The sequence below is a fragment of the Oryza sativa genome, chromosome 7 (assembly GCF_034140825.1).
Source record: "Oryza sativa Japonica Group chromosome 7, ASM3414082v1".
Taxonomy (NCBI): Eukaryota; Viridiplantae; Streptophyta; class Magnoliopsida; order Poales; family Poaceae; genus Oryza; species Oryza sativa.
This window is the reverse complement of record NC_089041.1, coordinates 26,185,259-26,211,844: the sequence shown is the minus strand read 5'-3', so window position 1 is coordinate 26,211,844 and position 26,586 is coordinate 26,185,259. Positions and strand designations below refer to the sequence as shown.

The 26,586-nt window shown below is 43.4% G+C and overlaps 5 protein-coding genes across 5 annotated transcripts; 2 read left to right on the top strand and 3 right to left on the bottom strand.

Moving 5' to 3' along the window:
- Nucleotides 1-543: 543 nt before the first annotated feature.
- LOC4343975 (4-alpha-glucanotransferase DPE1, chloroplastic/amyloplastic-like) lies at nucleotides 544-4,974 on the bottom strand. The gene is made up of 16 exons (NM_001422279.1): nucleotides 4,484-4,974; nucleotides 3,888-3,950; nucleotides 3,724-3,812; nucleotides 3,580-3,640; nucleotides 3,316-3,394; nucleotides 2,808-2,944; nucleotides 2,560-2,718; nucleotides 2,390-2,466; nucleotides 2,163-2,302; nucleotides 2,034-2,065; nucleotides 1,866-1,940; nucleotides 1,477-1,549; nucleotides 1,273-1,361; nucleotides 1,118-1,162; nucleotides 884-1,036; nucleotides 544-794 (listed from the first exon to the last, which is right to left on the bottom strand). Exons 1-16 carry the CDS (start codon nucleotides 4,889-4,891, stop codon nucleotides 690-692), a joined length of 1,785 nt encoding a protein of 594 aa, NP_001409208.1. The 5' UTR covers nucleotides 4,892-4,974; the 3' UTR covers nucleotides 544-689.
- Nucleotides 4,975-5,406: 432 nt separating this feature from the next.
- On the bottom strand, nucleotides 5,407-12,808 carry LOC4343974 (E3 ubiquitin-protein ligase RKP). The gene is made up of 10 exons (XM_015791673.3): nucleotides 10,953-12,808; nucleotides 9,656-10,477; nucleotides 8,926-9,086; nucleotides 8,397-8,535; nucleotides 8,227-8,310; nucleotides 7,597-7,875; nucleotides 7,341-7,472; nucleotides 6,808-7,007; nucleotides 6,319-6,523; nucleotides 5,407-6,199 (listed from the first exon to the last, which is right to left on the bottom strand). Exons 1-10 carry the CDS (start codon nucleotides 12,438-12,440, stop codon nucleotides 5,873-5,875), a joined length of 3,837 nt encoding a protein of 1,278 aa, XP_015647159.1. The 5' UTR covers nucleotides 12,441-12,808; the 3' UTR covers nucleotides 5,407-5,872.
- Nucleotides 12,809-17,649: 4,841 nt separating this feature from the next.
- LOC4343973 (15-cis-phytoene desaturase, chloroplastic/chromoplastic) lies at nucleotides 17,650-19,282 on the top strand. The gene has a single exon (XM_015790175.3). The coding sequence runs from the start codon at nucleotides 17,665-17,667 to the stop codon at nucleotides 19,183-19,185; it is 1,521 nt and encodes a 506-aa protein (XP_015645661.2). The 5' UTR covers nucleotides 17,650-17,664; the 3' UTR covers nucleotides 19,186-19,282.
- A 302-nt stretch (nucleotides 19,283-19,584) lies between these two features.
- On the bottom strand, nucleotides 19,585-20,590 carry LOC9271994 (peroxidase 47). Its single transcript, XM_015790574.1, has 3 exons — nucleotides 20,523-20,590; nucleotides 20,062-20,133; nucleotides 19,585-19,936 (listed from the first exon to the last, which is right to left on the bottom strand). Exons 1-3 carry the CDS (start codon nucleotides 20,588-20,590, stop codon nucleotides 19,585-19,587), a joined length of 492 nt encoding a protein of 163 aa, XP_015646060.1.
- Nucleotides 20,591-21,751: 1,161 nt separating this feature from the next.
- LOC4343971 (putative MYST-like histone acetyltransferase 1) lies at nucleotides 21,752-26,539 on the top strand. Its single transcript, NM_001422278.1, has 9 exons — nucleotides 21,752-22,079; nucleotides 22,442-22,530; nucleotides 22,711-22,770; nucleotides 22,981-23,193; nucleotides 23,872-23,940; nucleotides 24,137-24,298; nucleotides 24,458-24,551; nucleotides 24,657-24,799; nucleotides 26,146-26,539. The coding sequence occupies exons 1-9, from the start codon at nucleotides 21,761-21,763 to the stop codon at nucleotides 26,347-26,349; spliced, it is 1,353 nt and encodes a 450-aa protein (NP_001409207.1). The 5' UTR covers nucleotides 21,752-21,760; the 3' UTR covers nucleotides 26,350-26,539.
- Nucleotides 26,540-26,586: the final 47 nt, after the last annotated feature.

Sequence of the window (26,586 nt, the reverse complement as noted above, 5' to 3'; positions counted from 1 at the left end):
AAATATAAGGCACAACCACTCTTAACACAAAGACCAAGAAATAATTATTATAATCTTGTAGATTGAATCATCCTAATAAATATAATGTATGCATCCAATAGAGTTAGCGAATGTGGGAGTGAAGGATTTAAAAAAGTAGTAATATAATGAAGAATGTCATACTTAATGGCATGCATGCATTCATACCTTATACTCCCTCCGTCCAAAAAAAAGGCAAACCCTGAGTTTCCTTGTCCAACTTTGACTGTTCGTCTTATATGAAATTTTTTTATAATTCGTATTTTCATTGTTGTTAGATGATAAAATATGATTAATATTTTATGCGTGACTTGTCTTTTTAATTTTTTTCATATTTTTTTCAAATAAGACGGACGGTCAAACATTGGACACGGAAACCAGAGTTTATCTTTTTTTGGGACGGAGAGAGTATTATGGAACATTAAAAAAAAGTGTTTGTGCCTTATATTATAGAATGGAGGGAGTATTTACCTCTGCTTTTGGAGTATCGCGAAATCAGTCAGCGACTCTCACCATTCAGCATGACACAAACATGGTACAACGCTTTATTATATGACAGGTATACCAGAGTCTCAGAACAATACTTGCAGCCAAAATGTTTGCATTGCTCAATTATTTTTATGACAGATTTCTGTAAGTTCAAGCGACAGAAAACGAGCGCTGAAATATATTTAGAGCCGGTTGTACAGTCCAAGCAATTCCTTCAGCTTCGCCGCTTCAGGGCTGAGGCTGTCGAAGCTGACAGAGCTCGGCATCCTCCATCTCCAGTTCCCTTTCTGTGGATGTAAAAAAAAATGATGTTTTTAGAATTACTGCTTTAGCAGTATATGTGAATTATACAAGGTGATTGGATGCAGCTGTTAACCTGTGTAGCTGGAGTATTCATTCTAGCAGAACTGTCGAGGCCAAGAATGTCCTGCATGGTTACCATGGATGTCCTTGCAACTGAAGAGAGGGCAGCAGTGATCAGTGCCCATGAGATTTCAGTCCTATTAGCCTCAGGCAGATACTTGAACACCTGAAACAAGAAGGCGTGAATATGACAATATGGTTGAAGGTAGTGTAATATGCCTATTTAAGAAAGTTGGGAGACACTAACAGTCTGCTTCTCTTCCTCTGGTAAAGTTTGCCACCAACCAATAACCTGAGGAATACATGGTTGAAGAGCGTCAGCATTCTTTGTATGCTTGTGTCGCTAGCAGCCCTTGACAAGATATTGAAAATAGACAGCTTTGGAATAATTTAGAAACTAACCGTGTCATTGTCGTGTGTTCCGGTGTATACTACTTGATCAAATTCATGGTTATGGGGCAAGTGTGGATTGTCAGAACCACCGCCAAAAGCTGACCACATAAAAGTGGGAGTACGAACATTTAGACATCGAATCTATATATTCAAGTATGCTCACAATGCCTTCTCAAAAGAGAATATACACATAATCTGGCTTTGGAACATTACCAAACTGAAGAACTGCCATTCCAGGAGCCTCAATAGACTTCCTTAGGTCAACAACATCTTCTGTTATCACCCCCTACAAATAGTATGAGATGATCAGATAAAGCATAAGCATGTCAGAATTAAATGTTTCAAGTTTTGAGTAGAACCATTCTCGACTATATTAACCCGTGATTATTATGAGGAATTCTCAGTTAAATCACATTTTTGACAATCTACAGCTAATGCTGAGTAGCTTATGAATGTCTGGTTGCAGATAAAACTTGTGTAGCTGACTCAAATAAGACTTGTCTTATGGAGAAATTATGTGAATTTCTACTTCCATATTGGTCCACAAAAGAAAAACCAATCATGGTTTTATTAGATAAATGTAAAAAAAAAAGAATGCTTACCAGGTCTTCTGCTATTATGTTTATTCTACCGACAGCTTTGAATAATGCATCAAAAAATGCATTCCTCGGTCCAGCCTACTGCCAAAGAAAAACAGAAAAGCGTACATCAGCAACAAATATTTCTGAAAAAAATAAGGGGGATAGCATGTACATCAAGTCAATGCTCACCCTCCAGCTTCCAACCAGCGCTACTTTTGACTCTACATGCACCGGTAACAAATTAGAAATTTGAATCTATTTACCCAAAAATATGTACTCCTATTATGTAGACAGGCTAGCTGGATGTATTTGGTTTACCAGAAGGAACTGCCCAAAAACCTGCAAGCCCCCGGAAATGGTCTATACGGAACTCATCATACAAATCAAGGGCACGATTAATCCTTTTTATCCACCATTCAAATCCACCTGCTTCCATAGCTTTCCAGTCGTACAATGGACTGTAAAGTTGCAAGTTTCACAAAGGAAATGCTGTTAATTGTATTCAACTTTTTTCCTGATCACATTGACAGGGAGCAAAGGATTACCTGTTCCAAAGCTGACCAGTTTCACTAAATGCATCAGGTGGAACACCACTAACAAAAGTCGGAAAACCATTCTTGTCCTTTACACCAGAAAAAACAATCAAGAAACAGAATGTATAGCATTTTAAGAATCCGATGACACATGACTATGAGGGAAAATTATTGAGGTGTACCAGCAAAAACGATTTCCTGTTTGCCCAAACATCTGCACTATGGTAGCCAACATATATGGGCATGTCACCCATTATGCTGATACCCAACTTCTTTGCATATTTACGAATTCGCTGCCACTGCCTTTGAAATAAGAATTGTTGAGCCATAAATATCTCTATCTGCATAGCAAGTTAAGTAGATGAGTCCACTGGCATTTGTTTCTGTAATAATTCATCGCAATGAAAATATTATAGTTTGAAATGCTTACGAAATCCTTCTGTTTTTGATATATGTCTTCCAAGGCCCTGAGATGTCGGTTTTTCAGAGGTTCAGGCCACTCATACCAGGATAATGCATCAATACTTCTGTCAATAGCAGCAAAAAGTGCAGCATCTTCAAGCCAACCTGGCAGGAAAGAACGACTAAGGCACTGTACTGTGTATATTATTTCAGGCATACATTTCAGGATCATTGCTATTTTCATTTTAGTTGGAAAAGGCATGTATTTGTAAAAGCAGACCACCTGACCCCTGATTTGAGCCAGTTTACCTATCTGATGGTCTTTCTAGCATAGCAACACTAGCTATTTATTTTTTATTTTTTGCGGGGAACACTAGCTATTTATTGATGCCTATACTAAAGGTTTAATAGGTTGCAGTTTTGTACTTGATGTGTTACCCAGTTTTTTGCTGACAATATTGTATCTGCTATTCTCATTTAAGAGTATGGAAGACTAAGACAATATGGTTTGAAATTAGCAAATCAAGATTTCTTGCCTGAAATATTTGGATTTTTCTTGAAGCAGTCATATTGCGTTCTGAGCTCTCCACGGCTCAGTAGGAGCCTCTCTGCAGCCTAGAAGAAAAGATTTATCTATAATTTTAATTATGCGATGATTCGCTTCCATCAATTCAGTAGTAGTAACATTGCTGTACACATTTCAACTGTTTGAACTCAGTAGAAGTGTAGAAGTAGAACAATCAAATCCAGTCGGAGGAAACAGAAAGGTATGCTGAAGTGAACAGTCATGAAAAACTAACCTTTGCAATAAGAGGTTCTTTCAGATTGGCAACGGTGTCAAATTCAACATACTCCATATCCCTACCATCAATTTAAAAATGTAAATGCTTGACGCCAACCTTAGAAATGAATTTCCAGTTAATCATTAAAGAGTTCAAACTTACAAGGGGTCAGGTAGTTCATTCTCCATCAACAACCCATCTTTTACAAGCTCTTCAAGTGAAATTAATAGGGTATTACCACAGTTTGCATCCTGCAACGTGTACCCGTATAAGTTCCATTCGATGATTGCCACACAATATGCAAGATTAGCTGGATATAGTTTCACCTGTCCTGAATATGGAGAGCCATCCTCCCCAGACTTCCTTCCCGGTGGAACAAGCGGAAGAACCTGTAAGCATGGCCAGAAGCAATGAATGCTACCACATAGTAATAACATGTTTCAACACTGTATACTCCTAACTCTTCTTCCTGTTTGCTACAGCACTGATTTAACAACCTTGTGATTTGGTGCACATTCCCATCCGTTGCTATGACAATCAGGACGGACACATCCCATGACAGCAGCAGATAAGATGTGAGCATTTCAATCAGCAAACAACTACAGTCCCGGTCTCGCAGATTCTCAGTACCAAACAACAATCGGTATGTTTCAGCGAGAATGGACGATAATGCTTGCTCCACGTACTGGGCCAGTAGGCCCGGCTGCACTCGCAGCCCACTTGCCGGGCCCCCGTATTTTGTCTCGTTCCCCGGCCCACCAGGGCCCAGAGCGCATTCCATGGCCCACCATCCCTGACCGTGGTGGGTCCCGCAAATGGAACGCAAAAACGCAATTAAGCTCGCTAATCAGACGCTAATCGCGGCTTAATCGGCGAGCAGATTCGATTAGCCATGGGCGCGATAATGCGAAGCTCCACTCACCTGCCAGAGCGTGCAGCCGGCGTCGCGGAGCCAGGCGAGGAAGGCGACCGCCTCGTCGCCGAGGTCGCCGATGCCGTGCGGGCCGCGGAGCGAGGTCGGGTGCAGCAGCACCCCGGCTCGCCGCCGCCGCGCCTCCTCCACGGCCGGCATCATCTGGTCGTACCCCTCGGGGAGCTCCTCCCCGACGCCCACCGCGGCCACCGCCGCCCTGTCGGGAGCTGCCACCGCCACCTTCACCGCCTTGTCCAGAGCAACCGCCGCCGCCTCCTCCTTGTCGGGCGCCACCGCCATCGCGGCGCGGCAGGAGAGGAGCCGCGCGGGGATCCCACGGAGCGGTCGCGGTCGCGGACGCGCTCGCGCGGGGATGGCCTGGGTGAGATGCGGGAGAGGGAGGGAGAGGGTAGCCATCGCCGGGGGCGGAGGCAGAGGCGGTGGGGGAGCGGAGGGAGGAATGGGGGGGGGGAATGGAGGAGAGGAGAGATATTGGCCGCGCGTGTGGGGGGCTGACACGTGGGGCCCACCTGTCGGGCGGGCGACCCGGGAAACGAGGCGTCGGATCACGGGACAAGGACCCCTCCTCCCGTCTCGTCTCGTCCCTTGCACGGCTACACGTGGACGGTGCCGTGGGATGGTGGGGTCCGCACGTAGGTGTGCGGCCCTCCTCTGGCACGTGGGCCCCTGCACGAGGCTAGCCGTTTACGCATTTTAGAATACACCCATTTTAAAGCATGAGGTCTCATTTGTTTCCGCTAATGTTCACGCAAACCCGTTCATTAGCAATTTAAAAGTAATTTTTAAGTAAAATTTTTATTATTATGTATTTAGCGATTTAAAGGCAAATATTGTAAATAAACTAAGATGAAAAAACTCACAAAATCAACTATAAAATTAAGTTTTATAATTTAAAATTTGCCTTGTAAGCATAAGAAAAATAGTGAGGCTCTTATTCAACATATACGAGGGAAAAAAACTAGAGGTCCCTCCAATATAAACCATCTAGTATTTCTTTATTTTAACTACATAATTACAAAAGGTTGATGTAGATCTGACACCTCCTTTCTGTTTCATATCTCGTATTTACAATGGAATTTTTCCCTACAACCTACAAAAATTTCACGATTCTGTGAATCCTTCTTTGGGTGGTACTGGCTTCCCACCTTGTGCAGAAGCCTCCTTCTGCAATCCTGTTATTGAATCTTTTTTTGTTTTAACTATTACCTGATCTTTACACAAGGGAAAAGATTAACCTTTCTGACTTCACCACCATGGCGATGCAGTCTTCCAGGAAAGCAGAAGGGAAGAACTCCGAGGCTCCGAGCTGTCTGCGCCTCCAAATCGAGCAAAAATGGATAAGACATCCGGCATGATCCATCTTTCTTCTCTTCGGGTTTACGGTGCCAAAGGTGACCGAGATTCGATGCGCGAATCAGCTATCCTGGTAACTGAAGTCACCACTGCATTGCAGAAGAAGCACCTTTGGCTGTTGAGGAGGTGCCTGGTTATGCAGCCGTAGCAGGACCTGTGATGGCATGGCTCGAATGTGGTATCCGAATCGGAATTGTAGCATATGCAGCAGTTGTCCTCTTCATTACTGGCAGTGCTGAAACCTTGCTCTTCATTGCCATCCGCTGACATAGTGATGTGCATAAAGTAATGGGAGAATTCTTCAAGCTGAGCTAGCTTTGCAAGGGAAGCGTCACCTCGGAGAACATTGCTCTGTACAACGAAAAATAAGCATACAACGAAAAATTAATCGCAAATAAGCAGTCTAACTAGATTTTTAGTAATGACCAAGTAAACCTACGGATACTGAAAGTACAAGAGAGAAATCTAACCCAATTGTAGCTCAGTAGGTACTGCAACCCAAAATGGATTGTGGCAGGGCAATCCATGCTTGTGAACACTGTAATCACATCATTTAACTCCCTATGGCCTGAAGTACTGCTGCTTTCCATAAGATTGAGGATAATGCCAACAAGAGGAGCCAAGATCATAGTGCAATTTGTTTTTTCTTGATGTTGCCCTGGCCGTCTTAGAGTCCTGCAGACACAAATTTTTAACTGGTTAACACAATGTCCATTTATATTTTCAGGAACAATATTACTAGCTGAATAAGCAAATGAGGAAGCATCTGGGTTTACTGTGAACAAATATTACCAGGATATAACAATATTGGTTCACACTTGAGTCAGCTCAAATCAACAATGAAGCAATGCGTTTTAGATTCTGACACTAAATTAAACAGCCTTTAAAGATCACTGTCTCAACTAAAAAGAACTACAACTCTGCTAGTTTTCAGACTTCAGATTAAGATGTGGACTTACATGTCAAAGAACTCTGCATCGGCTGCTAATATGATGTGGTTCAGAATAAAGACAACTAATTCAGCCAACCTCCGCAGATTCATATCTGGCCCCATCAGGAATGCATGAGGAATCTCTCTGGTGAAGAATTCCAAAATCCTTGCAAGACTACATGATATGTCAAAAATAACACTGCACTTTCTTTGCTGCAAATCTGCAACCTGAAAAATAGGACATTGATTACCATTATTTAGCTCCACATGCATGGTTATACCACAGGAATGACACAGATTCCCCCCCCCCCCCTTGGCATAAAATATTTAAAAAGCAATTAACTGGAAACCTAATGACTGGAACTGATTGTTGTCAAGAGATCCTATTAGTGTACACCTTCATCGCAGATCTAGATATATTTCAGTTTTTTAATGCATTTTGACACATGAGAAAAGAGCTTGGTGTTACTGAACTGAAAATGAAACCCGACACTAAAGCATCAATCAGCAAAGAGTTGAAGTTCTGCACAAAGGGGAATAAAAAAACAAAACAAAATCCACCTGGCGCTTCTCTTGCATCTCACGGATGGACATAGAGGACTCGGTCATAGTCCAACTTAATGTGTTGAAAAGTCGATTGAGAAAGGATAAAAACAGTTCTTCTTCATGAATACATGTCTCCCTGAGTAGGACCTTCATAAAGAAAAACAATGTAAGATCAAATAGATAGTTCTCACACAATCACACAGTAAGATATGCACAGCAGAAATAGAAGACTGAATATAATAACAGAAGTGATTGTAATATTAAAATAAACCTGGAAAATTGCAGATGATGAAGGTTCAACATTCTTAGATGAAGCAAAGCCAAAACCTTTGCAGAGTTGGAAAAGTATGTTGGTAACAGGTATCCATGATCTATTATCAAAAGCTGACAGAAGTGATCTTGGCATTCTGTTTATAGCCTCCCGATTGTTCTCAAATACAAACATGAATTCTTTATACTGTACAAGAATCGATATTGTTTGAAGAAGATGATCTTTCAAGTCTGGACTCACTATCCTTGGATCATCAAAGTGTTTGACAACAAGAGTGACCTAATGATAAGAAAATAGAGCTCTTAGTTGATACTGCAACACTGAATAATGCTAAACATAAACAAGAAACTTGCCCACAATTTGGCCAGCTACCAGTGAGCTAGTTTTATTTTGTTCTGTGCAATAGGGTGTTGCTTATTGTGAAATAAAATAAACATAAAAACACTGAATCCATCAAACTTCCTGTTATACGCATTCAACCTCACAATTTTTGCTACTAAAGTAAACCAGCAAGAACATTAGTAATGCAGGATTTAAAGGTTCTGAATGATGGGTGTGGTTAGGTGCCTTATCAAGAAAGAATGGACATAATTAATGAGTCAAAAATCATTAAGACGCTTCTGTACATACAAATGAAGCTAGCCCATGCTTAAGAAATACTGCAGGAGAGACAAAAGGAGGATCACTCCGCCGCAGGGCATGGAAACAGTCTACCTGTACAAACAACAGAAGTGCAGGCTTCAGTATATTGTTTCAATGCAAATAACCAAGTTGGCTGTAAATGGGCGCTTCAAACCTACCAATGATTCCACATAGAATTCAGGAATATAGTGGAAAATGGAAGAAGAATCACTGAGCACCAAAAGAAGCTCCACAACCCACATGCAAGTTGCATACATTCCCCTTTGCTTCCATGAAGAAAAAACAGTGGCACGATACCTGCATGTACCATATATCGAGTCAACAAATTAGCTCTCTAGTCTGCAAAATGGTTTCATCAACTTTAGTCTGTACAAATTATCCTGTGGGAAAATCTTACTCACACCAAGGAAAGCAAAAGAACAAGCATTATAAACACCTATAAGAGTTAGAAGGTGGCTCCTAAATTATGCAAGGTAAATATATTTCCAAGAAGCTCCAGCTTCAAGGATATTTTTATCCATTTCGACATAATAAATTACTGAACAGGAATATGTTTGTGAATATGTTCGTATAATCATTCAGAAGAAAATATGATCTAAATTATATTGTATACGGCAGAAGTGTAGTGTTTTCATATTGTCATGCAATATGTGAAGACATAATAATTTGTCCTTTCAGAAATCATACCAAACACAATGCCTGACACAATCCACCAACTCCTCATGATAACTATTGCGGGCTTCCTTCAAGCGTCTTACTTGCTCCATGCATGATTTTTCTCTTATCTGCCTATCAGTTTCTTCTAGTAAAGAAATGGATTGTGATTGCTGGGACACAAAATAGAATGCCTGAACAGAACAAACTTAATCAGAACCATAATGTAAAGCAGAATATGAAAGTATTAAGTATCCTAGTGCACTGGCAGGCATCAATGGATAAGTGGCATTGGAATATACCCTCATGGACTGGCCAGGTTGGCGTGCTTCATTTTTTTTCTAAGAGAGTTAAATAAGCTAATGAACAACCGAAGTACTTAGCACATCTGGACCTGTTCTTAAACAGTATAGATGACTAATGGTTTGCCACTCCCCAATAGTGGCTTTCATGATCAGGGAGTGGCTAATCCTCAAATCACCCTAAATAGTATTGCAGAAAGTGATGCCATTATCTAGAAAATGGCTACACATACTGGCCATGCAGCTCACATACATAAGGAAAGCACATGGTGTCTAAACTCTTGGGTACATGTGCAAGGGCATAAATTAAGGACAACTCCCTATAGATTATGAATTAAGAACAGTACATGACGTAATGTTTACGGATCCTGAGGATCTCTATGTAAGCAAAGTGGTGGATCCTTGCTGCAGCATTGTATTTGTTCACCTAATTCAAGAAAAAATTAAATAATATCACTTGCCTGCCTAAAATTTGGTGAGACACCCAGATGATATAACAGCAGCATAAAATCAAGCAACTCTTCTTCTCTTAGTGCTTCTGATGAAAATTGGTTTGTCATCGACATGCTTTCTAAATGATGTAGTGCTTGATAGCCATATTCAATTTCTGATTGAGCACTTGTGATAGGTTTGTCTTCAATCTCATTACTAAGACTTCTCACACTGCATTCAGAGGCAATATGTGCAGATTTTTCATGCATGGACTTGCATGGGCCTTTCGAAGTTGATGGTATGTACTTGGCATTTTCTTTAAATCTCAGGCCAACAGTGACATCTGTGATTGAACAGCAGCAAGGTTTTTGTGCTGTAGTGTGTGTTATCCGTGTTTCTTCATCATTCATGCAACCTTCATCCCACTGCACCTCATCTTCATTGGCATCAATTTGGTGAAACATCAACAGGTGATTTAGTGATCCACCGAGTCTAGGAATTACATTGTAATAGGCATCATTCCTCAATAATAACTGTGTAGGAAACCTCCGCTTTCCACCTTTGTGGAGAAATCCAACACCAGTTCCATAATTTATTCTAGAGGATGATGCAGGTCCAGAAGAATCCATAGAAAATCCTTCAGACAACAAATGGAGGATTACAGTGTACAGTGAGACAAGCACCGTGTCATTGAAAGTCCCACTGGAAGCCATCCTATGATCTCCACCTCTAACCTTTAGTATTGAACTTTGTACAAATGACCGAAACACAGATCCAGGAAGCAGAGGGGGAGACGTTGGTGGAACAAAGCATATCACCAAGCTGCAAAGCTCACGGTGCTTATCCTCAATCTGTAGAAGAAAAACAGTGCAAACCATAACAAACAAACAAAGATTTAAGAGTTAGAAATGGAGGGAGAGAGTTTTATCTATTTGCAAGCGATCATGTTTGTAGTTAAAATTTTAAAACATTAATCTCTAATAGAACAGAGCATAAACTTTGGATGAATTGAACATATAAGTAAGGAGAATAATAGGTAGTACACAAGTGCACAAAAGCAAGGAAGCAACACGCTGAGAAAACTAAAGGAAAAGGCAGTCTGGATTTCAAACTGGGCTAGTTACAGGGTAATACAAATTTTAATCACCAAATAGCATAGCATGCACATCCAAGAGTTGAGAAGAATAATAAAAATCCAAGCCAACAACATAAAATAGCAGAAAATTGCATATGCTAGAATAAGTTATAACAGTGGCATAATTAATTCAAGATATCATCTATTAGTAGAATTTCTCTGCGCGACTAAGGAAGAGAGAGAAAGTTCACCTTCTTAATTGCATCGGAGAGTGTTGTCATCGATAATGTCATGCTAACCTCATCTTCAGAAGACCCAGGCCACCAAACAGAAGGTACAAGGTACTGCAAGTCCTGCTTGTTTGGAATCTTCATCGTAAGAAATCCTTCAAATGAGAATGCAAAATCTTCTGACTTCCACCATAGATGCATTACATCTTTATGCCTAAGAATGTGGCAAGCCAGCGCTAAAAATGGATATGGTCCAGAAAATGGGCATTCTGTCAACACAAGTGGAGCAGCTTTGCACATACAAGAAAGAGCCACAATGAGCTCCTGCAGTAATGAACTGCACCCCGGGAACTGTAGAAAAAGTTCAAGAACCTGGTCAAGGCATAAGAAATCATGCGGCTCCCGTACCCTGAAAACATCTGTAAGAAGGGTGATGAAAGATCCCCAGGTGATATATTCAGAACACCCTTGGCTTCCTTCAGCGGCACCGAAAAATTCTGCACATATCCCTTCCGAAATTGGTCGAAATAGTTCACGTAAAGGTGCAAATTTCTTGACCCTCCTTAGTTTCTCGAAGTATGCAGATTCAGATTTTTCCAGATTTTGAACTTCTAGTAGACGGAACAAACATCTAAGAAGATATGCCGCAAACATACAAAAATGTGGCGGTGCCTCAATTGGATTGAACCCATCTACAGGATACCTGAATGGATGTGAGCCGAAGTTCAGATGGCAACGCTCACCTTCTGAGAGAGAAATTGCAGGATAGTAGCCTTTCCTAGGTCCCACTTTGCGAATCCCATCAAAGGCAACACCAAGAAAATTCCCATTCCTGTAGAAACTGATCTCCCCAGCATCCAAGTTGATGCAGCAACCAATCACATCTCCTACTGCCCACATCTGCCCATATTGTTCTGGATCATTGTTCCATTTGGTCACCCGCCGGCCATCAAATGCATATGAATCATCAGAATCACCAACTCCTTTCTGATCAGTGAAGGGGCACGAGAGAGTAGCCCATCCAAGCTGCTGCACTCCGGACGTCTCCAGGGTAACCTCATACATCCACTTGCCATTCCACACGCAGGTGTTAGCCCTAGCGCTGCTGAATGATGCCGAGCTCTCAACAAGCAAAGGTCCCCAAATGCTCTTGAACTTGCCACAAATGCTCGAATCATCAAGAACAACCTTAGTTTGCCCAGCACCTTTATCCACAATCAGAACACCATCATCGTATTTACGGCTATCTTTCCCGCCAAGATCAAACTTCCTTGCCTGATTCCGCAATACCGAGCGCACAAATCCCACATCAATCGGACCCGGAGGCCGGACCACCGACTTGTGAGGGAGATCAAATATATGCTCTAGCGTCCTCTCAATATCCTGGTGCCCAATCTCGTCATGGTACGATACCAAGTGCGACTTCTGGGAACTAACCTTCGCTTCATCTCTAGATGATAACAACTGCGCCAACCCAGGGGAGAACCCACTCCTTCCAGGGCTGGACATAACGTGGGGGAAATGAACTGCTACTCGTGCTCCGCCGCGAACCAATCAAATCCGCGACGAACTCGATGGATCGGTGCGCTCATCCCAGTGATAACGATGCCAATTTGATCGCTCGCAGCTAAGAGAGAGGGCGGGACAAACCTCTTGCAACAATCCAAACGAAATTAGGGTTCGTCACCAACTCGAGAAATCAGCCCCAAGTCTCGATTGATCTGCACCCCAGGGCAGTACGGTGGAGTGGAGGAGGATGGAGTGAAGAGTAGAGATGAACGGGGATGGCCGGAGGAGAGTAGACCGAGAGGAGAGGCGCCGATTGCTCGCCGCGCCGCCGCCGCGAGGTGAAGAGGAATAGAAATGGGTAGTGCCGTAGTGCTGGAAATGGAGCGAGGGAGTATTTTTTGTGTCTGGTGAGGTTGTTTTCGCGCACGAGGAAATTTTGAAAAAAGTTGTGGGACCTATTTGCAAATTTTCCCTGTCGAGTTTGGACAACTTTTACTTTCTCTGTTTATCCTTTTTTTTTTTTTTGTCTGTGTGTGTCTTTTAAGAATTATAAAATGATGATGATCTTCTACCGTATGATGATTTTTTTTTGGATAACTCGGTATGATGAATTAAGATTGTATTATTACTGTATAATAAGAGAGTAAATATCGATGAGGTTATGGGTTAATAGTTTATCTAGTAACTTTTCTTCGATATTAGATTCTAAAATTTAAATCCAACGCTGACTGTAAGCATTGCAGTAAACATCTTCTCTTGTTATTGTTGATCTTTTTATCGTCTCCCGTTGAGTTAAGGGACGATGTATGTAATTCTGATTACTTGTGTTGTTGGAGGTATTTTTAGAATTATAATAATAGAGAAAATGGAATATTATTTTATGTAAAAGTGTAAATAAGAAATTATTCAAACATTAGTTAAAGAGGGGAATCGGGGATGGCCATTGAACATGGAAAGAGGACAAATGGATTGATTAAAATGACCTCTTTCAATTGACCTTTTCTTGTACGGCATGCAATTTGTTTTGATGGATTAATTCTTCCTTTATCTAATGGAATAATTTTTGGAGGAGTCAACTTCAACTTGATTCGCATGATAGTATGGCTGACTTGTTCATTTCAATTAAATATAGCACCTCTAGTGATACTCCTCCTGGTAAATAGAGGATGCTAGCATTAACCTTTTACAAAAGCATTTTCTATTTGTTAATCTCTTTCTTGAATCAAGCATTGTGCGAGTTAAAACCAAAGTTGTTGATTGAGCAAAATTAGATGCAAGGGATGCACATCGACAATAAATCAATACTAACATTATGACATCAAGACATATCCTTGATCTGTCAAACTGTATTACCTCCATTTCAGATTATAAAACTTTCTAGCATTACTCACATTCATATTGATGTTAGTAAATCTAGGCACACATATATGTCGTCTAGATTCATTAACATGCATATGAATGTGGACAATGCTAGAAAGTCTTATAATATGAAACGGAGGAAATAGTTATTAGTGTACAATCAACGATTTTTCTCTAAAGAAAAGTTCTTACTAGTTCAAAGAAATTGATCCACGAAAGAGACTACTTCACAATCAGAAGTAAAAATATAAGCCATACAAATCAGAACAGATAGATGGGTCTCCATGTAAAACCGCAAAAATGATGTACAATCATTACCAATACCAACCGATCAAAAGGAAGATAAGAAAAAGAATATAAAAAACAAGCCTTGTGCTCATGGATATGAATAGCCACGAGTACAAAAATGCAAAATATATATAAAAAAAACAGTGGTGTTGGATGCTTCAAAACGAAATGATCGTAGAAAGTTTTGAGCAGAATCATATTCTGGAGGATGAAAGAAAGGAAAGATGCTCTGGAGACGTCTACGCGACGTAGTAGGCACGTAGCCAACCTGTACGATATTCTCGTCCATCACCATAAACGGACGAGATACTCTATTACTTTACTGATGATCGTCGTGCAACGAAAACCTTTTCAAGAAATTTCCTCTTCACCTTTTATTTTCTTCCTTTTAGTTTTGATGATGAGCCCTCTTGTTTCGTTTGATTTTTGTTTTAGGGCCCGTTAATCCGTGATGCGTGTTGTTGCTTAACGTTTCGCTTGTCCATGATTAGAGGAGAGACCGCGACGTTCGGCGGGGTGTAACCGTGTAATAGCAGAGCAACGCGCGTGTGGCGCGCGGAAAGACCGACACGCGTGCGCGCCGCGGCGGGCGGGTTCGTGTGCTGCGGATGTCCTGTTCTTTTCCTGTGCCCACATTTTTCAAATTACTAGATGTGAATTTCGTGCTAAAACTTTTTATATACTTCCTTCAATCAAAAAATTAGTCTGGTATCTTTTCAGATTAATAATACTTATTGTTTTGAATAAGACCACGATCTCTAAAAAATAACTTTAACCGTTATTTTTCATTATAATATGTATAAAGTGTTAATAAATATTTGATTTTATTAAAGTACTTTTTAAGACTAATCTATACATATAGTCATCATATTTGAAAGACAAATATTTTAAAAATAATTTATAATTAAATATTCTAAATTTTGATCTCACTATTATCTAAAACGATAAGTCGTATCAGCCCAAAAATTTCGGGCTAAACAGTGATTGATAATTGTTGACGCCTTTTGTATTAGTATGTTATATTGGACTGCTTTGCCCTGCATGCATGCAAATAAAAACCAAGTAAAAAAGCTAGGGAATTGGATCTTTACCTCGCACCGATGCAGGTGATTGGTTCAAACCAACGGTAGTGATTACCATTAGCACAAGAATATATATATATATATATATATATATATATATATATATATAAGATAATAGAGCACAATACTATATTTAATATGGGTAAAATAGTAAATTGATATCTTAATAAATCACTGCTTGGTATGTGAGATCATGTTCGAAATGTCAATAATTTTGAAACCGGAGAGACTAGAAGTTATTTTAAAATATCAAATATATCAAATTGTTAAGTCGTAATAATTAAATTTAATTAATTATGTGCTAGTAGCTTTCTCGTTTTACGTGCGCCAACTTATTATTCATCTTCGTCAATTCAAAGTGTGTGCGAGTGTGTGACTGCCGTTGTTAATTGCTAACATAAGTCCAATTTACTTTCCTTCCGTCACGTATTTATTTATAAGGATTTATTAGAACAAGACATTAAATTATATTAGAACCCTCTATTAGGTTTGAAGTTTTCATATTATAACCCTATGCATGAATGACATAGTTTAGCCCTGAATTAATTACACTCTTAGCATGTGTTTAGCTGCAAGGTTTTGGTGAGTTGGACTGGGACCATCCTATATTTACTGGTGTTTAGTTGAAGGACTTCATGAGTTGAGTTGGGTCAAAAAGGAATATTCTCCCTACATTCGGGGTCGTTTGGCCCTTGAAAAAAAGTAGCGGATCACTCCATCTCACCTCCGGAGTCGCGCATCACATGTGTTACACATGTGTGGGATAGGGTAACCCTATCTCTTTTTTCTCCCCCTTCACCGTATCACCATCTAGATTGAGAGAAAAAAAGAGGGTGATGGCGGCGCCATCGCGCGCAACAGCCGGCAACGCCGGTGTCATGCGATGGGGCCAGTGGCGCCCGTGCCATCCTCCCTTCTCTGTCCTCCTTCCTCCCATCTCTCTCTCGCCACTCCCCCTCCTCATCTCATAGTTGGCGGCGACGGCAGGAAGGGAAGACGGTGGTGGTGGTGGCGAGAAGCAAAAACCGATTGCGGGAACCTACTACAGCGTCCTAGTGCCATCCTCTCTCTCGTCTGCTACTGCTCCTCGCATCCTCCATCATCCTCTATAGCCAAAGTAAGGAACTCCTTATTATGTGTGGCTTGAACTTCCTATGCTTACATTGATATAAGGATTGATGTATGCTAATTATCGGTATTTTGCTTTGGTTTTTGGTTGGCTATATGATATGATTGTATTTTATTTCCAAATATAGTCATATGAATGTATTTTTTTTTTCAAATGATGTGGTCTTCATGTTCAATATTTTGTGTTGTGTATGACCTCACCAACTAATGTGAAGAGGTAACTATATCTAAGCAATCCATCTACATCCCTCCAACCAACACAAGAGATAGGATCATTCCAACTCATCATATCCCTCAAACCAAACAGAAAACTAGGTCCGTTCTATTCCTAGAACCAAATAGAAACTAGGTCCATCATATCCCCAAAATACAAATAAACCTAACCCATCTCATCTCATCTCCAAACCAAACACAAACCTAAAGTATAAGAAATGCTACAAATGACCAAAATGATTTTCTTACGTGAATGATGATGTGGCAAAAGTATTGCTTACGTGGCAAATGGTATTGATCACGTGGAACAACCAAGTTTACAAAAATCTATTGTTTTTAACAAATTTTGTCTGAGATTCACAAGTTTAATTTCGGTACCACTGGAACCAACCTAAACAAACTGTGAGCCTAAGATAGCCAGTTTAGGTTACCTGCAGTAGAATCTACCCACCTAGATATAAGTCAACAACAGATGTTTATATTCATAGCTAATCATGATTTTAGTGGAAGGCGACACTTATTAACATCTACCCACCTAGATATCAGTCGACAACAGATGTTTATATCCATAGCTAATCATGATTTTAGTGGTAGGCGACACTTATTAGCGACGCGACATTTAGGGATTTGGGGTAATTTCATCAATCTTAAATTTTGGCTAGCTACATGTGTACATGCGCCCATACAAATGTGCGTGGGTACGTAATTGTCTATATACTATGTGTTCGGATGAGAAAAACTAGCCTTACCCTGTTTATCTTCTTCTTCTTTTTTTTAATAATCACCGGAGAGGATATGTTCCCCACTTGAATCTTCCATTGCATTTAAGAGAAAGATCTTGGGGTTACAGGGAGCGGGCATTGCCGGAGGCAAACCATTACAAATGTTGAGGTAAAAGAGGGTTCGAGAAAATAGCATTCCAGGATTGAACCATTATTCTATCAGAGCGTTCCTCTTCTGTTCTTCATCTCATAAATCAGAGTTCAGAGAGAGAGGATAACGCTTTGCTCCATGACGAATCTTCCCTGAACCCAGTCTACGGACGTCCACACAGAACACCTACACCCAACCCCACCACGCAGTCTCGTCAACCCATAGCTCCCCATCCAAACGCCGGGTCCATGCACCGAAACCACCATATCCACAGCCGGTCCATGGACAAATCAGGAACACCACCCAAACCCCAAACTCGTCTTCTCCCTCCCTCGCGCGCGCGCGCTTCCCGCCACTCGCTGTCGCCCGCCGCGACGCCCATGCACGTCCACGCCGCGCGCCCCGTCCTCCCCGCCACGCCACCCAAGCTCCGCCGCCACCATGCCGCCGCCCTCCGCCTCACCGTCACCCGCGCCGCCGCGCCGGGGAGCGACGCCACCGGCGGCGGCGGCGGTGGTAATAAGGCCGTCATTGTCGGTGGCGGGCTAGCGGGCCTCGCCGCGGCGAACCACCTGGCGTCCATGTCGGTGCCGTTCACGCTGCTCGAGGCGTCGGACCGCCTCGGCGGCCGTGTCGCCACCGACGAGGTCGATGGGTATCGGTTGGATAGGGGGTTCCAGATCTTCCTCACCGCCTACCCGGAGTGCCGGCGTCTCCTTGACTTCCCGGCGTTGCGGCTCCGGCCGTTTTATCCTGGAGCGCTCGTCTTCCTCGGCGCCGGCGAGCCGTTCTACCTGTTGTCTGACCCGTTCCGGCTTCCTCTGCGTTCCCTCTCCGCCGTGTTCTCCCCCGTCGGAACGCTCGCTGATAAGCTCCTCGTCGGCCTCGCCCGGCTCCGCGCGGCGTCCACCCCGGACGACGTCATCCTCTCGTCGCCGGAGACGACCACGGCGGCGCACCTGGAGAAGCTCGGGTTCTCGCCGTCCATCGTGGAGCGGTTCCTGCGGCCGTTCCTGGCTGGGATATTCTTCGACCCGGCGCTCGACACGTCGTCGCGCCTCTTCGAGCTCGTGTTCAAGCGCCTCGCCCTCGGGGACAACGCGCTGCCGGAGGCCGGCATCGGCGCCATCGCGTCGCAGCTCGCGGACCGCCTGCCGGCGGGCTCCGTCCGCCTCAACTCCCGCGCCGCGGCCATCGGCCAGTCCAGCGTGACGCTCGACACCGGCGAGACCGTCTCCGGCGAGCTCGGCGTCATCGTCGCCGTCGAGCAGCCGGAGGCCGAGAAGCTCCTACCGCAGCTACCAACGATTCCGGCGAAACCCAAGAAGAACTCCGAGCGGAGCACCGTCTGCCTCTACTTCGCCGCCGACAAGGCGGCGGTCCAAGACCCCATCCTGCTCCTCAACGGCTCAGGCAAAGGGATCGTCAACAACATGTTCTTCGCCACCAACGTGGCGCCGTCGTACGCGCCGCCGGGGAGGTCGCTGGTGTCCGTATCCCTCGTCGGCTCCTTCGCCGGGCGGTCCGACGCCGACCTCGCCGGCGAGGTGGTCACCGAGCTCGCCGGGTGGTTCGGCGCCGGGGAGGTCGCGTCGTGGACGCACCTGAGGACGTACCGCATCGGCTTCGCGCAGCCGGACCAGACGCCGCCGACTTCGCCGGCGGGGCGCGACCCGAGGGTCGGCGACGGGCTGTACATGTGCGGCGACCACTGGTGCTACGCGACGTTCGACGGCGCGCTGGTGTCCGGGAGGAGAGCGGCCGAAGCTCTGGCTAAGGACAGGGGATTATCCTTAGCCTGATTTGAGCTGAGTGGGCCATATGGGCCTTGTTTATTTTAGGCCTTCCATTTGTAAATGGTTGGAATAAGTTCACTTTGGGTTCCTGTATTTGTCGCCAGTCTGATTTTCGCCCATTGATCGCAAAACCAGGTAAGACATGTCCCTCAACTTACGAAACCGTTTAAATAAGGTACCTCGGCAGTATTTGACCCCGGTTTTGGCTGAGGTGGCGCCTACGTGGCTAGTTTGACTTGGTCTTCATCTAACGTAGCGTTGACGTGACGCTTATGTGGCAATTCGATCCGAAAAATAATAAAATCTATGGGATCCACATGTCAGTTTCACACACAATAATAATAAAATGGTGGGGCCCACGTGGACCCCACCTGTCATCCTCATTACCCCTTCTCTCTCTCCTCTCTATCCCCTCTCTCTATCTCCCCTGAGAATGGCGAGCAGCGGCGGGCGGCGCAGAGGGGCGGCGACGGAGCTGTGAGGCAGCAGGCCGCGGGTGGAGCGGCGGGTGGAGCGCTGGCGCCGGGGCCCCAGCGTCGCCACGTCGATGTCGCGGATGTTGTTCGCCAACGTCGTCTCGTTCGGGGCGGCGTAGCAGGTCTTGTTCAGGACGTTGTCGTGGTAGTTGGCATTGATCTCGGAGTTCGGCTCGGTGAGGCGGTCGTTGAAGGAGAAGCAGTGCGCCTTGCCTATGGAGTACGCGCCAGAGAGGATCACCAGCTCCTCCGGGGTGAATCCCTTCGCCGCGAAGTTGGCGCTGTGAGCTTGTCCAAGTCGGCCTTGGAGTCAGGGAGCATATTTTGGGCGACCTCGGAGGACGAGACAATGCCGTCGAGGCGGCCGACCGGGACATTGAATTTGACGCCGCCGTTGCTCATGTACCTCGATGCGTCGTGGCCAGTGAACGCGACAATGTCCGCGCAGGAGATGACGCCGGGGCACGCAGCCTCGATACTAGCAAATTAACCATCAAATTAAACACAGCACATTAAAAATCAATCAGGCGACTGATAAATACTAGCAAATTAACCATCAAAAAAATTGTGATTAGAGCACGCATGGCCGGCCCTCCTCGGCCGGCCGCCGCGCGCTGACCCTCATCGCTCGGCCGACTCTCCCGCCGCCGCCGCCACCGGAGTCGGAGTCGGTGGAGGTCTAGGTGACGGCGGCCTCCACGCGCGTGTTCATCATCGCGGCTTTTCCCGCGGCCATGGTGATCTCCGCCGAGCCGCCCCCGCCTCGACCCCGGATCCCGTCGCGGATGGCGCCGCCGCGGTGGAGGCAGCGGCGTCGAGCGCTCGCCACCAGGCCACGCTCCTCCCGTCGTTCCCGTCGCTGAAGACGTGGGGGAGCGACCGCTAGGCGTTCCCCGGAGCAGCTCGACGGGGTCAAGGAGCGGCGCATGCTCCATCTCCGCGAGGTGGATGGGAGCAACGTGGTGGCCGACGCGGAAGTTGCGGCGGCGGTATCCCCGGCTCCGGCGACAGTGCTCCAACCGCCGCCTCGCCGCCGCCCCTATGGCGCGCCCGCCATTCTCACGGGAGAGAGAGAGATAGAGAGAAGATGGAGAGAGAGGATAGAGAGAGGGGATGAGAGAAGGGGTAGCGAGGATGACAGGTGGGGTCCACGTGGGGCCCACCATTTTTTTTAATTATGTGTGTGAAACTGACATGTGGGTCCCATAGGGTTTTTATTTTTCGGATCGAATTGCCACGTAAGTGCCACGTCAATGCCACGTCAGATGAAAACCGAGTCAAATTAGCCACGTAGGCGCCACCTCAGCTAAAACCGGGGTCAAATACTGCTGAGGGAACTTATTTAAACGGTTTCGTAAGTTAGAGGACCTGTTGTACCCGGTTTTGCGATCGAGGGACGAAAATCAGACTGGACGACAAATAGAGAGACCCAAAGTGAACTTATTCCTAAATGGTTTCGATCCAACAAGGTACATCGTTAAAATTTTTGTAAATTTCTTTACTCTTTTCAAATTGTAAATCCCAATGAAGAAATAGAACATCATTAGGAATGAGAACATCGTTTGGATTTGAAAATAGTTATTGATCTGCTTCACAAATTGGTAAGTCAGTGTGTTAGCCCAAACACCAAATTGGAAAAGTAGGCCGTTTCATTCTATGTTTTGATAGAACTTTTTAAAAACTATAAAATTATAAACTAATTTAATGGAACTAATTTGGTGGTTTAGATGTTGCTAAATTTTTTGATAAATTTGATCAAACTCAAAAAAAATTTGACTAGTAAAAAATTAAAGCAACTTATAAAATAAAATAGAGGGAGTATTTTTTTAAAAAAAATTCGGCAATAAAACTAAATTAGTTTAAAGTTAAAACAGAGCTGGGCCTTCAAATCCGTTGACCCAATTCAAATTTGGGGAGGATCAAACAGACCAAATACAACCGAGACGGTATCATTCTGTCACTTACATGTGGGCCCCACGGAATAAACCATGCGTCCCAACCGGACCACACGACGGAGATGATAAAGATCTAACCCAAAGCCCAAATCCGGGGCAAGAGGCCCAGCCCCAAAACCGCACAACTTCCGATCCAACTCCGACGACGAGATGGGCTCGATGGAGGCGTCCACCGCGCCGGAGAACGGCACCGCCGCCGCCGCGGCGGCCGCGGCCTCGACGGCGTGCAACGGCGCGGGCGGCGGCGGCGGCGCCGCCGCCGCCTCGAACGGCGGCGGGGTAGAGAGGAGGCTGAGGTCCTCCGCCGCGTCCGCGTCGTGGGCGTCGCATCTGCCGCTGGAGGTGGGCACGCGCGTGATGTGCCGGTGGCGCGACCAGAAGCTCCATCCCGTCAAGGTCATCGAGCGCCGGAAGTCCTCCACCTCCTCCTCCCCCGCCGATTACGAGTACTACGTCCACTACACCGAGTGTAAGCGACCTCGCCCCCAACAGGATGCTTCGTTTCTAGGGTTAGGTTTAGGGTGCTTCAGATTGAGGGAATCTGGGGCTTAAATGGTCAATTAGTTTAGGGGTTATGAAATTCGAGGTGATATAGTGATGAATTTGTATATGGGAATATAGGATTGCTTTTCGCTGGGGCCGGAAATGGCCGTTCTAGTCTCGTGTCTCAATAGTTTCAGTACAATCACAAACTTTTACCCGATTTCGTTAGCTGAAATAGGAGTTAGTGCTTCATAACAGCTGCAGCGTATTCTGTTGTGGGTTTGTGGAGTTCTGTCATGTTGACATATTTATGCTTACCAATCGTATTTAAATGTAATGAACTTGCAGTCAATAGGAGGCTCGATGAGTGGGTTAAACTTGAACAACTTGATCTTGAGACTGTTGAGACCGATGTTGATGAGAAGGTAGAAGATAAGGTAACATAAATTCATGTTGTTCAATTGTCAATCATACCAGTAGAATTTGCTTTTTCCTTATATTGGCCGCTATACTGTCCAGGTGACGGTTGAAAACCTGAGATGATCATCCTAAGACATAAATAGCCCTCTGTTATTTCAAAAGAATACTCATACAACTCCATTTTAATATGTACTCAGGCAACAAGCTTGAAGATGACACGGCACCAGAAGCGTAAAATTGATGAAACCCATGTGGAGGTATGGAATAGATTGTATCACTGTGGATAATTTGATTATCATTTGTTCTTGAAGATTTATTATCTGTAAGGATGTTAGTTTGCTATGCAATGGCTACAAAAATTGATGAAACACATGTTGGTTCCTTCTTCACGTTGTACTGTAATTGTGGTTTCCCTTTTGAATTAGTATCCTGAAACTAATCTAGCTTTGTGTCCATTTCCATTATAGCAAGGTCATGAGGAGCTTGATGCTGCTAGTTTGCGGGAACATGAAGAGTTCACAAAGGTGAAAAATATAGCGAAGATAGAACTTGGGAGATATGAGATAGATACATGGTATTTCTCTCCTTTCCCACCGGAGTATAATGACTCTCCAAAGCTGTTCTTCTGTGAGTTTTGCCTCAACTTCATGAAGCGCAAGGAACAGCTTCAGAGGCACATGGTGAGATTTAGTTATTTGTTCCCATATGGAGGGTTACTATCTTTTCAGCCAGGCTCTGCTAATGCAAATTTGGGAGTATGAGCTCAAATCTGCCTGCACTTGTTTAGCTCCTCCTGTGCTTTTTCGGCCCATCTATCTTAACTTTTTGTTCATTGTACCATTAGGTGCCAAACATGTTCTCTTAATCTTTATTTTTTTAAAAGGCCCTGTTTGTATTGCAGGAATTTCCTCATAAAGCTGCAGTAATTATACTGTTTACTGTGAATTTTGTGGGTTCTAAAAAATGCCTGTTTTGCCATTCTAGTGGTCCCTAGCTCTGAATTGATTGCAACTGTTGTGTGTCGCCAGCCATTTAATAATTAGTACAACGAACTTCATAAGTAAAATGCAACCCCTCTGCCCCACTACTTATGTTTCTGGCATCTCAGAAAAATCTCCTTAAATGTCCTCAAGTCATGGCTGGTACTTATTGACATTACAAATACCATAAATCAGATCAACCTCGCTGCATGTGCAGCATATTCCGTTCCTGAGTTGATCACTTGATCTATGATCATCTTTGAATGCATTTTATATCTTGTTTGTTGTGCACATGTTTCATTTATAGCGTTCTGATATTCCATGTTAAATTATCATAAGTCATAATCAATGATTAATTCCATTCTCTTTACTATACAGAAAAAATGTGATCTTAAACATCCCCCTGGTGATGAAATATACAGAAGTGGAACCCTGTCTATGTTTGAGGTTAGTTCGATATCCATTTTAGCTTCCTGTAATGGCAGCTTGCATGCTATGTTGATCAAGTTTCTGAAACCAGTTCTCTGCTGTTGGCATAATGCCTTAAAAAGTTTTAAGAAAAGCAGAATGGAAATCATGCAACTTCTCCTTTTCATTTAGTTATCTTAATATTTTAATAAGAAAAATGTTTGCATAATTGCAGGTTGATGGCAAGAAGAACAAAGTTTATGGGCAGAACCTTTGTTATCTTGCCAAACTATTTCTTGATCACAAGACACTTTATTACGATGTTGATTTGTTTTTGTTCTACGTCCTGTGTGAATGTGATGATCGGGGGTGTCATATGGTGGGGTATTTCTCCAAGGTAAAGTTCACAATGCTTCTCTGTAATGAATATTACTTATTTCTTTGTTTTAATGAACTGAAATTTATATTTGTGGCGCTGTTTCTGTTTGCAAGATGTATTTCTTATTAGTAGTAGTGAATCATTTGATGTTTCATATTGGTTGTTATCATTATCCAGGAGAAACACTCTGAGGAATCTTACAATTTGGCTTGCATCCTCACTCTCCCTCCATATCAAAGAAAAGGATATGGGAAGTTCCTGATTGCCTTCTGTAAGATCTTATGCTCTGTATTATGCCTGATAAAATTTAGTTCCCATGCACACCGAATCATAACTGTATCGTAGCATTTTGTTCAAGATTTTTTTTTAATTGCAGCCTATGAGCTTTCTAAGAAGGAAGGTAAAGTAGGGACACCGGAGCGCCCTCTTTCTGATCTTGGTCTGCTCAGTTATAGAGGTTATTGGACTAGAGTGCTTCTAGAGATTTTAAAGAAACATAAGAGCAACATATCCATTAAGGTAATCACCACATTCCTTCTCCTCTATCTAACACTATAGTTTTTTTCTCTCTCCATTTTATCATTTGAATAAATCATGATAAAAACAGGCGTCATTTTCTTTTTTGGCATTGCATCAAATACTACTTTTTTTTATCCCTATCTGATCCTGTTCATTGATGATCTCAGCCAATCTATTACTTACAATCATATGTAGGATAAAGTGTCATCAGGTTAATTTCTAGTGTGTAAATGGTCAGATTAATATAGGCTAAAATGGTCAGGTCAGGAGTAGCCAGTTGAGTGAACAGTAAGATCATGCTTGCCCACACAAGGACATTGGTTTGCATATTAATAGGCTTTTCACCTTACATCTTCCTGTTCGTTTGCCCTGGGGCCTGAAAACTTTTGGATTATGTGAAACAGACCATTTGATGCTACACTTCACAGTTTGGATGTTTGTGGATATCCATGAGATCTTGATTACCAACTCAAATCTAATGTGCTACTTTTCATGGATACAGTAGATATGTGCAGTTCAGTAGTCTGAAGGGAGGCTGTAGATTCTTACACCCAGTTTACTTCTTACAAATTACAATAAAATATTAAATCCAACAAACCAAGCTGAAATTCATGTGTCATCAGTCAATATTTGTCCACATCTAAATAATCATTCATGTAGATATAGCCCACTGCAGTTTCATGGACAGCTATAATAACTAATAAAAATCTTCACTCAACTTACTTCTGGCATTAGAACCATTGTTCTAGCTCTTAAAGATTGCATGAAAGAATAAATCAACAATTAGATTCTCCAAGCTGCATTATATCCTTAAACCATTCTGAAGAAGAGGTGTATATCCTTTTCTTTTGAACTCAAATATATGTAGACAGGATCACATGCAACTAGTGTAATCTGCAGAAACTTCCTCTACGGAAGGACATATATCCATGTGTTCTCTGGCTTGTCAGCCTGTGCCTTCCTGTTCATCTTGCCCCGGCCCTCTAAAACTTTTGGATGTATGCAAATCAAACCTTTTGACGACACACAAGAACAATTGGATTCTGAAAGATAATTGTTCCTGCATCCTTGCTCCCTGATGCACTAGTACAGTCACTGGTGCAAACAGATCTGTAGGAAAAGTCAATAGGCTGTGTTGTACTAACTACTGTATAATTTTACTTTCCATACTAATTTTTTTTTTCAAATCATGAAGAAACACACACATTGAGTTCCTCTGTAGCTGAATCCATAGCCCATAACTCCACCACAGATCCATCATTTTCTATCATCAATTAGCTTCGATTTGCATTATCCAATTACGCAGCCCTAAACTGTTCCTAACAGGTTGTCGCGCTTGAATGCAGGAGCTTAGCGATATGACGGCAATAAAAGCGGACGACATCTTGAGCACGCTTCAGAGTCTGGACCTGATCCAGTACCGGAAAGGTCAGCACGTCATCTGCGCTGACCCCAAGGTTCTCGACCGCCACCTCAAGGCCGCCGGCCGGGGTGGCCTCGAGGTCGACGTTAGCAAGCTGATCTGGACACCCTACAAGGAACAAGGCTAAGCTAAGCTCTCGTGCAAAACGAATTAGATAAAAAGAAAATCTGACCAGCTCAATCCTGTACATTTCCCACTTAGGATCTCCCCCTCTCTTTCTCCCTCACTTGTGTACCGTAACTGTAGTGTTGTAAACATCGACATTGTTATTTGTGTTGCAGTAATCCATGAAAGAAACAATAGCTCTCGCTTCCCTACATTTTGCTCCTGGACACATGTATATATCTGAACATCTATTGTTGCC

What these genes read in the sequence shown, in the direction of transcription:
- LOC4343974 (XM_015791673.3), bottom strand. Translation starts at nt 12,440, where the DNA reads ATGTCCAGCCCTGGAAGGAGTGGGTTCTCCCCTGGGTTGGCGCAGTTG. An exon ending in CATCATCTGCAATTTTCCAG is followed by an intron (nt 7,473 to 7,596) that starts GTTTATTTTAAT and finishes TTCTTTATGAAG; the next exon opens with GTCCTACTCAGGGAGACATG. An exon ending in ACCTACTGAGCTACAATTGG is followed by an intron (nt 6,200 to 6,318) that starts GTTAGATTTCTC and finishes TTCGTTGTACAG; the next exon opens with AGCAATGTTCTCCGAGGTGA.
- LOC4343973 (XM_015790175.3), top strand. Translation starts at nt 17,665, where the DNA reads ATGGACAAATCAGGAACACCACCCAAACCCCAAACTCGTCTTCTCCCT.
- LOC9271994 (XM_015790574.1), bottom strand. Translation starts at nt 20,590, where the DNA reads ATGGAGCATGCGCCGCTCCTTGACCCCGTCGAGCTGCTCCGGGGAACG. An exon ending in CCTAGCGGTCGCTCCCCCAC is followed by an intron (nt 20,134 to 20,522) that starts GTCTTCAGCGAC and finishes TTAATTTGCTAG; the next exon opens with TATCGAGGCTGCGTGCCCCG. An exon ending in ACTGGCCACGACGCATCGAG is followed by an intron (nt 19,937 to 20,061) that starts GTACATGAGCAA and finishes ACAAGCTCACAG; the next exon opens with CGCCAACTTCGCGGCGAAGG.
- LOC4343975 (NM_001422279.1), bottom strand. Translation starts at nt 4,891, where the DNA reads ATGGCTACCCTCTCCCTCCCTCTCCCGCATCTCACCCAGGCCATCCCC. An exon ending in CGCTGGTTGGAAGCTGGAGG is followed by an intron (nt 1,941 to 2,033) that starts GTGAGCATTGAC and finishes CTTTGGCAGTAG; the next exon opens with GCTGGACCGAGGAATGCATT. An exon ending in TGAATACTCCAGCTACACAG is followed by an intron (nt 795 to 883) that starts GTTAACAGCTGC and finishes TTACATCCACAG; the next exon opens with AAAGGGAACTGGAGATGGAG.
- LOC4343971 (NM_001422278.1), top strand. Translation starts at nt 21,761, where the DNA reads ATGGGCTCGATGGAGGCGTCCACCGCGCCGGAGAACGGCACCGCCGCC. An exon ending in GAAGTTCCTGATTGCCTTCT is followed by an intron (nt 24,552 to 24,656) that starts GTAAGATCTTAT and finishes TTTTAATTGCAG; the next exon opens with CCTATGAGCTTTCTAAGAAG. An exon ending in AGAGCAACATATCCATTAAG is followed by an intron (nt 24,800 to 26,145) that starts GTAATCACCACA and finishes GCTTGAATGCAG; the next exon opens with GAGCTTAGCGATATGACGGC.